This window comes from Pelobates fuscus, chromosome 9, assembly GCF_036172605.1.
Source record: "Pelobates fuscus isolate aPelFus1 chromosome 9, aPelFus1.pri, whole genome shotgun sequence".
Classification (NCBI taxonomy): domain Eukaryota; kingdom Metazoa; phylum Chordata; class Amphibia; order Anura; family Pelobatidae; genus Pelobates; species Pelobates fuscus.
The window spans coordinates 73,601,519-73,613,188 of NC_086325.1; the positions used below are offsets into that span (position 1 = coordinate 73,601,519).

The following is an 11,670-nucleotide window of genomic DNA, read 5'->3' on the forward strand; positions in this document are numbered from 1 at the left end:
TGTTAGATATTAGAAGAGAATGGACATCTTCATATTAAAAGTTGAACTGTGCATATTCACATTTTATTACCTTGTGCTCATTCTAAAGGTATCCAGCTCCGGAAAGTCCAAGAGCAGCGTGAGCAAGAGGCTAAGAAGGAGCCAGTTGGAAACGATGTGGCCACCATCTTGTCACGCAGGATTGCTGTGGAATACAGTGAGTCGGACGATGACTCGGAACTCGAAGAAAATGAATGGTCCGACTAAGGTTTCAGCCAACTATCAGCACTGTTCTCACCTCTTCTCACACTGTCGATGATGGTTATGCCAACACAACTGCTAATACCTGTAGCTTGTGCAAGAGTCAGAAAGAATCCTGAGCTTCACGTATTGTTTTGTTTTTGTGTGCTATCACAATATGTTGCACAATGTTTTAAAGATTACCATTGACAACATCAGAGAAATGCGGAAAATTGACAAAATAATTGCAAGTCGTAGAACAAAATAACTGAATTGAAAAAAAATCTTCAATTCACTATTTTTTTCCCAGTAATATTTACCTAAACTGTACTTTCACTTTCCACAATTCCCATTTAAGTGAATAAACTCTGTGGTGTGCAAAGATAAAGTAGTATGATTGACGAAGGTGCTGCTGAAGAGTACACTGAATATTATATATATTAAAATAGCACAGACATGTATTTAAATGAATCATATGCGTACCATAACAACCTGCATGATCAAACAGTTGGATTGAGATACAGGTATCAGGATGTTAAAAAGAAATTAAACGTTAACTTGTAATAGGCTTTTATGAGATGATACCTAAGAAGATCTTGATATATATTTGTAAAAGGTAATTAATTTGCCTAATTTATTTTTATTGCAAAAGTCAAAAAATCTAGTTAAATGATCAGTGAATTATAAATATTATGCCAAAGTTGCTGAAATGTATATATTCTCCTACTTATTATAAATTCAGAGGCAAATACACTATTACATTTATATACCAACTTTTGGTCGTGTGCCATTTCACATACCACCCATTTATATCAACACATTATTGGCCCATTTAATAGTGCTGACCCTACACTCTTGAACCAATTTTCCACAAATTTTGAGATGCACACTTTGCAACTTACCCACCAGAATATGTGTAATACAATCTATTTACCCATTGAGCAGTACATCTATTTCTGGCCAAAGGGTTAAGATAGACAAACATAATTTATACCATTTGCCCGGTGATCACTTACTCCTCTGCAAGGATGTCCGTCATAATAAATGGGCATCAATACATTTGCTTACCTTGTTATGGTCTAATGAATGCATTATTGAATTGACATGTGGACACCTCAAAAGCTGTATAGAAGTTATGGTGTCATTGCAAAAGCTGTGAGTGCAGACCTTACTTCCATCTAAATCCACAATGCATTACTTCCTCTTATGAACATAGATTATCCTCTAAACATTGCCAAGCTACTCCTTAACACAGGGATGGTTATAAATAATGCATACTTCAGGGCTATCGTAAGTGAAATCTTCACCAAAGGAATCTGTTTAACCCCTTAAGGACACATGACATGGTCGTTAAGGGGTTAAAGCAGAGGGCTAACGTTGATTGCTTGTTTACATTCTTTTTTAAATGTCCTCTAAACGAGAAAATGGAGAAACAAAGCCATTACAGTATAATCTATTTATTAAATATGCTAAAATATATTGGAGATTATTCACAGACTTAGTGTATAGCACGAACATGGACACAGACAGTTATCAGTGAAAGTGGCAGGAGAGCTTTTATCTTATGCATCACTGGCCATTCCTGCGTATTTAGATAAGCCTCACTGCTGCTAGTGTCATACTGAGCCAACCTGCAGGGATAGACCCTTGGTGCAGTACAATAATGAGCTTGAAAGATACCTTGTAACATGGTTAATTCATACACATAACTTAGTCCTGGGGTTTAACGCACATTCACAACACAAAGTGAATGTATAAACCGCTACCTTATCTATTCTAGTTAATTTGTTAATCTCATAGATATTATTTTTCCAATCAGCAATTTGATAGCTGTTTTTGAGATTCCCTTGTTATCAAACCACATATTATTTGGTACAAATTATCAACCTTCCTTGGGAATTACCTTGTGCCCTAAACGTTGGCTTTGCGCCCGATCGGAGCTGGGCAGCTTATCCTTGTCAAAGATTTAATATAGTTTATATCTAATTAGAGCTGAGGTGCATCCCTGCTTATTGCTGGACTACAACTCTAATTATATATTTTGATATCTTTTATTTTTGTGCCTTTGTTTGTAAATAGCTATGCTTTAAAGCATTTGCTCCCAAAACCAGTCTTTATGTTGTCTGCATTCAGCCTCCCAGTCGGGACAAAGAGCAGTATGCCGAAGCTGTTGATAGCACGATATGCATTTAAAGAGAATGTCAGTGGTATTTCCCACTTCAGAGGATTCACTGGCAGACTCCTCCATCTAAAACAGTTGAGTTTATAATTTCATCCGGTCTCCTAGGAAACAATATTTAAGCTCCAACATCAAAGCTATCCTCTGCTTTCGCCTTTGCATCTTGTTGTTGAATCACACAGAGAAGCTTTAAGTAGTTGGCATCCTGCAACTTATTTTTTATTTTTCTTGTCCCTATTAGATTTCTCTTCTACTTTTACGAACATTAATTTCTAAAGAGATGAGGACATATTTTTATTATCACTTTTTTTTTCCTTATGACTATTGAGTGGATATTATTTGAGGGCATTTATCTCTTTTGTACCAAGAAAAATGTATTTGTATTTTTATTTACGCTTATGGCATAGTATAGTATTTATTGAAATCTAACAATTTAATTTACCAGGTCCATTCGCTTCTTAAATTTTTGTTTTTTAAGTCTCAATATATACGTGACCTGTACATTTTTTCTATCGATGACTCATCTCTAAGAGAACCCTTTGTTAACAGCCGCCTCTACCTTGACTGTTGAGATGCTGTTCTCTAAAGCTATACATATTCACCAATATTGTGTGTCCCCATCCTCGCCCCGTCCCATTTTTGCTTACTAGAAGATGTAAGATAGAAAAATAGAGAGAGAGATAGAGAACACATATAACGTCTGAAAGGTTAGGGTTAATATTTATATTTTGTTAAAATGAGATTTAAAGAGCACAAAGCACGCTGTATATATATGTATAGATATAATATACTCTTTTTTTGTGGCTAATGTACAGGGTCTGCAGTTTTTTAAAGATGGATATTTATTAATGGTTTGGATCATTATATAAGACTAATTCTCTAAGAAGCATGCTGGGACTGTAATACAAGATATGTCATCCATTTTGTCTTGAAGATTCTATAATATTTACTGGCTTATCATTTAAATGGTGCCTGTTTTCAATTTACATCTACATGATGCAATTAAAAAGGGCCTTGCTGCTAGGCATGAAAAAGAGTAAAATGGACAATTAATACAACATTGGCAACCATATTTAAAGTTACCTAAAAACAAAATGAGCAGCTTAGTTTGACGCCATGTTTTTATATACTGCTTTAATTTGTACAGGTTCCCAAGCCTATATTTATTTAACTACCCTACAAATGAGTTACCATACCCAGAAAATCTTGGGGAAACTAGCGTTCTCAAATATTTTTAGGAGATACATATTGCTGGATGTTCTAAGGTTCCATGTTTGGATCGTTGATGCTATGTTATCATACAAACAGCACTCCAAACCAAGTCCTTGATGTGTCAAAGACAACATGGGTCTCCTGTGTCATACTTAGCACTAATATGTAAAGGAAACTGTTAAAGAAATCATAAAAAATGTGTAGTAGAAGTTCTAATGGATTGTTTTGGAAAGTTAGAACCTATAGACTGAGGCATTAATATCATCCAAGGGAAAATGTAGAAACTGGAAGGGCATTTTTCACCAGTAACAGCTCCACAGGCTATCCCACCTTAGTTTCATACAATGCCACATACAGACTTGTAACCCCTACAGTGTATATTGCACACCACCACAGCTCTAATAGGTGATCAACAATATATCTCCCTCTGTACTGGAATTTGGCTCTGAAGTGCATGTTGTGACTAAAATATATAATACATTTACTAATTGAAAACCAGAGCAATCTGAATGTACCTTTCCTGCTTAAATACTTTATTATTATTGTTATTATTATATGTATTTTGTGAGATTTTAAATTAAAAGTTTAAAACCTGGAATTGTTCAATCCCCTCCTACCCATTTTCATTTATTGGCCTTATGAAGCAAAGCTGTGATGAAAAGGCCTACTATATATATAAAACACATACTTTATACACTGTGAAATATTTTTTTTAATATAAGACCACGAATAATGAAATCCTTTACACAAAAAAAATAATAGTTAGAATTTTTTTTTTTTTTTAGCTTTTTCAGTCCAGTTAGATGCTTTGAGACCTATTGATAAAATATTTTTAATATATACAGATAGAATCATTACAACATGTTTTATTGGGGCACTATCTTGCTTTTCTATGCTGCATTCTATGTGAAGTGCTGATAAACGATACAACCTCAAAGCTGCAGGTCTTCTTCCTGTATCCTTATTGACTAGTATACTGTACATCACATTTTTGCAATTAAATAAACCAAAACAGTTTGGGCTGTACCGTTTAATAAGCTCTTTTCCACAGAGTGTTCATTTAAGTAACCCTCTAAAATCTTAAGAGTAGCTGCTCCATACCCAGCACTAGTAGTTGGATTGGTTTAAAAAATCTGTTTTTTTTGTTTTTTTAAGGGATAATTATTCAAATAGTGATACGAACTATATTGTCAAATTTTCTTTTTGGTCTAATTTTTTAAGTCTCTTTGCAATTCTTAGCGAATGAACACTGCTTAGTAAATAAACCAGTTAAGGAGCCATTCAACAATTGTTCCAAAATATCTTCTAAGAGCCATATTGTCATTGTGATGGTCGGGAATCGTAAACGTGTGGGCTTTCTTAGGTTTGTCAAAGCCAAATCATCAAATGATTTAGGGAAGAATACAAAAATTACACATTTCAGGGATTTATGTCAACCAATACAACATTTTAATTATGCATATGTTGTAGATGTTCCTCAATAGAGCCATGATGCGGTAGCCTCATGCTTATAAACGTTCTGCATAAAGTAGTCTAAAGAGTGGAACAGAGTTGATGGGCAATCATAGTGAAAAGGTATTTTGTAAGCCAGCTCTCTCTCTGTTAACAAACCCTCATCCCCCACCTTGTTCAACCTTAAAAAAAGAGAATGGAGGAGCAATGATAGCTCATGAAGGGTCCGGAGACCATTATAGTTTTAACATGAACACTGTACCCCTTATTCCCTTAGTCCCCAACATGTCTGATTTGTAAATGGAATAGTTATGCCTCAGTGTAGAGCAGACTTGACCATCCATATAATTGTAATTAACTGGAGGGGATTTATGGTACTTGTCAATTAATCCCCCCACTTTCTTTAATTTCAGCCTGGACACTATGTTGGTTGGATGCAGTAGTGGAGAAGCAACACATGTACACAATTTTTTTAGTATGGCAAAACTTGTTGAATGACTCCTTGAGTTTTATCCTCCTTTCCTGTTCCCAGCTCTGCCCTCCTAGTCTACCTTTGACTTGAACCAGTAAGGTGTTCGTGATGTCCTTATAAACAGGTGGCCTTTAATTAGCACTTGCGCAACTGTCCACAAGAATGCTTGGCTGGTGGACCTGTCTGTGTTGTTAGAAAGAATCTCTGGAGACTTACATTGCTGGGGAACTTTGAAGTCTAGAGGTAGAAGACACAGATCTACAAAATTTATGAACCAATCAAAAGGAGAAGTTTTTTTCGAAGCTTTGTAAAAAAAAAAAAAACAAGTTACCCCAATGAATAAAACCAAAATGGGACTGCACTTTTAACTCCCTCATTAATGAAAGGGGTTAACAGATTCACTATTTTTAAATGTGATCTTGGTGATATAGATATATAAATATATATATATGTTGCTGCCCGTATTTCAATCTCCTGTATACAGCTGTAAACTGTAAGTGAATGCTTTGTTCTCGGTGTAGTGGACTTGTGTGGGTGTACACACTATCCCAGGAGATGTATGGTGACAGTATAAACACAGCTGCTGTATTATTGTCCATAAGACCACCATGAAATGCTGCTTGTTGTTACATTATTGTAAAAGAGGAAAGGATTTATGTATTTGTTGAAACAACACAGAGCCATTGACACGTATTGCATGTGTTAATTGAGTACAATAAACATTTTAAGAAGAAAAGGAGTCTGTAGTTTATTTTGGTGGAATGAAGTAAATGTGGTGGAACTAATCTACTCACATCATAGAAAACAAGTCTAACTTAAATATGTTACTTCAGTGTAATGGTTTTGGACTTTTGTCCCCAGTCCGTTGACTCTTAAATGTTAAAAAGTTACTACTCAACAGTAAAATGCAATTATCTATTCATGAATTATGTATTAGCAATTTCAAGATGTTAAGCAAAGTTGGAGACACAGGCAGGGTATTAACTGAACCGGAAATTGTTAGACGTTAACCAGGGACCTCCAACTCCCTCCTCCCCCAAAATTACCAAGACAGAAAGATACACTAGTGTGCAATGTTTTTAGGCAGGTGCTGCAATGTAAGAATGCTTTCAAAAATCTAAATGTTAATAGTTTATTTTTCTTTTATTTTTTATCAATTTACAGAATACAAAGTGAGTGAACAGAAGAAAATTCTAAATCAAACAAATATTAAGTAAATTCTTACACTTGCACGCAGTTTTGTAAGAAACTTGGTCGTAGGTTGTTCCAAACATCTAGGAGCACAAACCACAGGACCCAATCGCAAAAAAAAAAAAACACACCGAAAAAAAATCCTGATGAAAATAATAAAACATCTTCACCCTACGAGGGCTCTGCTTATACTCAGTTCGCAGGACAGGAAAGTCTTTTGAAGCTTTACCATGCCGTGAAATTTGACTCAGAGCGCTTTGACTAGTTTGCTTATGCCAACCAATAAAAGTGCTCTGATAAACCTGTTGCCAATGCAGTCATCAATAGGTGAAGGCTAGGGGACATCATGCCCTCCTGTTGGGTTTTTTTCATAGCCCTAATCCGTTACCACTAATATGGGGGTGATATTGGCTCCCGTTGAGTGAGAGGCTTGATTTTAAAATATAACAAGGAGGCAGCTGTAAATGAATTGCACCGTTTAAATTTTGTCCATGAGCAATTCGTTTTTTGTTTCATTTGTTGTAATTTATATTCGTTCATTCATCTTTCAGATGAATGGACGAATATCCCAAGTTTACTATCAGTAGAAATGACGCACAAAGATCTCGTAAGACAACGGAGGAAGGTCAGGACGTAGAGGTGAGCACTACGGGAGAATTTTTTGTGACAAAGGAAGCGGAGCTTGACTAAGCTACACTTTTTTGTCACTTTTGTCAAACGTAGGAAAAATACATGACACAGTAGTCCCTACTTTATTTAATGTTTTAATGAGCAATAGATCAGACATTAAGAAAATAAGTAATCTTATTGGGAAAGTGGAAGAGAAGATGAAACAATAGGAGAAAGGTACGTTGTAGATGATAGATCCACTTTAAACAATGATTGATAGAGGATTTTAAACAAAAAATTTCTACCTGCAATTAATTTGTATATATGCATTGTGTTATTCCCTTCCTCATATGTGGGTCATGTACCACTGCTTGGTGAGGAGCTAAACAGCACTGTGTGCTGAACAGGAAGAAAATACAAAAAAATAAATGACCATGGGCAGAGTATGTGTCATTAATAGGTGTGTGGCCTTGAGAACTCTGATTCCACTTGCTATAGTAGCTAACATCTTCTGGTTGAGTGGTTGAGGAGACCACTGGGCACCTGCTTTGTTGAGTAGCTAGAGCTGAATGTTACTTTCCACAACAAAGAAAATGATGTAATATTATCAGTATTAATCCACTAAAGTATCCAGAGAGTCCCTTGGTATGATAGTACCAACTATAGGGCCTTAGGTTTCCAAATTAGGAAGCGGTGATGTGCATGCACATTCCTTTATTTCATATTTGAAAAGATTGAGGAAGTTCTCTGGACACTTTTTCATATTTATTTTTTGATGTTATGAAGTCTAATGCTCGCCATTCTCAGTGCCAGATCAGACATATTTTAAATATTTATTTGCTATATCATTAAAGGAACACTCCGGCACCATAATCACTATATCCAGGGCCGGATTAACATAGGGGCTGATGGAGCTGCAGCTCCAGGCCCAGGCCCATGGAATAGGCCCATTTCAAAAAAAAAATAAATGTTTTTTTTTTTTTTTTTTTTTTTACACACTACTCTTAGGTTTGCCACCTGACTGGTATTTTACTGGCACAGCCAATACTTGAGGCTGCCGTGCCGTGCCGGTATTGCAGTAATACCAGCAATACAAATGCAGGTATTTTTCTCAAAATAATTAGATTACTCTGCAATACCAGCACCAGCCAGTAAGGGTCACTGTGTGGAGAGAGGCAGGGATAGGAAGTTACAGCATTTTCCTGCCTCTCTCTACTACTTACTGATCCATAGGGAAGCAGCAACACAGCACAGAGTCCAGACAGCAGCTCTACAGCTCAGGTAAGTGAGGGATGGGGGGAAAGGCAGCAGGGACACATGGGGACACTGAGACACTAGGGGGCACATGGGGACACTGAGACACTAAGGGACACTGAGACACTAGGAGACACAGACACTAGGGGACACATGGGGACACTAGGACACATGGGGACACAGACACTGGGAGACCTGGAAACACTGAGACACTTGGGTACACTGGAAAACATGGGGATGCTGAGAGACATTGGGAGACACTGAGACACTGAGACTGTCCCCCATCCAGTCTCGCTAGTGTCTCAGTGTCCCCAAGTCTCCCAGTGTCTGAGTCCCATGTCTCTCAGTGTGCCTAGTGTGCCCATGTGTCTCAGTGTCCCTATTTGTCCCAGTGTCCCCATGTGTATGTCCACAACTGTCCCCATGTCTCCCAGCCAGTGTCCCCTAGTCTCTCAGTGTCCCCATGTCTCTGTGTCCCTAGTGTCTTAGTGTCCCCAAATGTTTCAGTGTCCCCATGTCTCCCAGTGTCTGTGTCCCATGTCTCTCAGTGTGCCTAGTGTCCCCATGTGTCCTCATGTCTATGTCCACAACTGTCCCTATGTCTCCCCAAGTGTCTGTTTCCCAGCCAGTGTCTCCCAGTGTCCCCTAGTCTCCCAGTGTCTGTGTTCCCATGTCTGTGTCCCTAGTGTCTTAGTGTTCCGAAATGTTTCAGTGTCCCCATGTCTCCCAGTGTCTGTGTACCTAGTGTCCCCATTTCTCTCAGTTTCCCTAAATGTCTCATTGTCCCCGGGTCTCTCAGTGTCCCCGGGTCTCTCAGTGTCCCCGGGTCTCTCAGTGTCCCCGGATCTCACTGTGTCCCCAGTATCCTAGTGACATGGGGACACACTGAGGCATTGGGACACTGGGAGAAATGGAGACACTGAGACACTGGGAGACTAGGGGACTGGGCGGCATGGGGACACTGACACTGTGATACATAGGGACACTGAGACACTGAGTGACTTGCGAGACTGAGACACTGGGAGCACTCCATCTATACAGCAGAATCAAACTGTGAGTAGTTTGTTGGTGATTTTACTGAATTTTCTCTGATGTCACTCCTTGTGATTACACAAATGATTAAGGCTGGTATTTTATTCCAAGAAAGGTGGCAACCCTAACTACTCTTCACATACTCTTGCTTAAAGGAGCACTATAGGGTCAGGAACACAATCATGTATTTCTGACCCTATTATGTTAAAACCACCTGGCCCCTTCTTGCCTCCCTGGGTATACTAAAATATAACTTGTATTCAAGTCTGCAGCTGCTGGCTCTGCCTCTGAACTGACTGTCTGTTGACATCATCAGAAGTGGTGGTCTGAGCAAATTACAATACCTCCCCATAGGATTGGCTGAGACTGTCAACTAGGCAGATCAGGGGCAGAGCCAGCACAAGTCCAACATAGCCCTGGCCAATCAGCATCTCCTCATAAAGATAAATTGAATCAATGCATCTCTATGAGGAAAGTTCATTGTCTGCATGCAGAGGGTGGAGACACTGAATGGCAGTGCTGCACACTAGGCAGTACTGCCCCAGGAAGCACCTCTAGCAGCCATCTAAGGAGTGGCCAGTTGAGTTATTTTCTCTGAAAAGACAGTGTTTACTGCAAAAGGCCTAAATGGAATGATTCTACCTACCAGAACAAATACAATAAGCTGTAGTTGTTCTGGTGACTATAGTGTCCCTTTAAGTTTGGAATCTTAAGAGGGATGTATGTGAACAAAACTTGTGTGGACTGGCTAACAATAAAATTAGTTTAGGTAATGCAGACGTTGGTCTCTCTAACAATGTGGCATATCCTCTTTCTTCTACACTCACTACATACACCTTTTCTCTGTCTCAGACTATATACCAGGAACTTCTGCCTGCTAGTAAGAAGGTAAGGAGACAAGTGGACCAGCGAGTGCTAGGGGACAGTCCTTAGAAAGCGTTGAGCGAGCGCATCATTAGACGCATTTATGTCAAACTCAGAATGCTGCCTGCTTAGTATGCCCTTAGTTGGACAGCCTGCAGGATTGGCGGGCAGCCTGACATGCATTCATGCCAGGCTGGCCTTCCAATTCTTTGGACAGACATTCCCCCTTTTTGGGCATGTTCTCCCCTTTTGGCAGGTCTGGTCACGTGATTCGCACCAGGGGCCCCAACCCTTTTACCATGCCCATTGACTTCCTGCTTCACTGGACACTGCTGTTAGGGGTTATGGATTTACTTGAAAGATGAAAGCATAAATCAGAGAGATTAGCATAGAGTATGTGTTTTCTTATAGCTGCATCCTATGAGTTTCCCTCCAGCACCATCTCCATCAGATACATGACGCTTGGGAGGTATGACTGTTTTAGTGTTTTTGGTCGATAAGATTCTGTAATTAGGCCTATCATAATTGTCAGCACCAGGCCCAATGTGCACTTAATCCGGCCCTGACTATATCGCACTAGTACCTCCCCCCCAGTGTAAGTAGTTAGGGGTCTGCCATGTACTTCTCTTAGCCTTCAAGAGATCTGGAAAAGCTCTTGCTTAGGAGGTTCAGTGAGCTCTCCTGATTGCGGATTGTTCTCAATGAATGAGGTAAGCTCTGCACTGCCAATTCAGAGCTTAGAGTTCCCTGCTGAGAGGAGGCTGCAAGTGAGAGAGAGTGTTGTAGTGGTTATGGTGTATAGAGTGTTCCTCTGATTGTTGAGAATTTGCAGTGAAAATACAGGTGAGCTAGCACAATAGATAAGCTGGAAATACTGCTGACTTAGAGGTTTTTTTTTCAGATCAGCTATTGTCGCCCAAACTTGAAATTCGTGTGAAACCCGGACAATTGACAGTTACGCAAATAATCCTGTTAGATAATATTTGACGTGTAGCGATGTATACTATTTTTGTGCTAGGATTTGCGTCACTTTATTGTGAATTATTATCCTTTTCACAGTCAGTGCACCTAGCATTGTTAAAGTATGCTGGGCCTGAAAGGGTTAGTCAGCAATCTATGTGCGTACTGTAAATCTGATGTTCACCTCTTGTGACGTTAAATTGATGTATCTGTAGCTGCAGGACAA

General features: G+C 38.9%; 1 protein-coding gene across 2 annotated transcripts in view; it reads left to right on the forward strand.

Moving 5' to 3' along the window:
- Positions 1 to 6,237, forward strand: part of LOC134572831 (actin-binding protein WASF3-like) — a 78,957-nt gene extending 72,720 nt beyond the window's left edge. For both annotated transcript variants that reach the window (XM_063432070.1, XM_063432071.1), the window contains exon 9: positions 89 to 6,237. In XM_063432070.1, the coding sequence (XP_063288140.1) occupies positions 89 to 246 (158 nt within the window). In that variant the 3' untranslated portion in view covers positions 247 to 6,237. The remainder of the gene's footprint in view (positions 1 to 88) is intronic.
- The last annotated feature ends 5,433 nt before the right edge of the window (positions 6,238 to 11,670 follow it).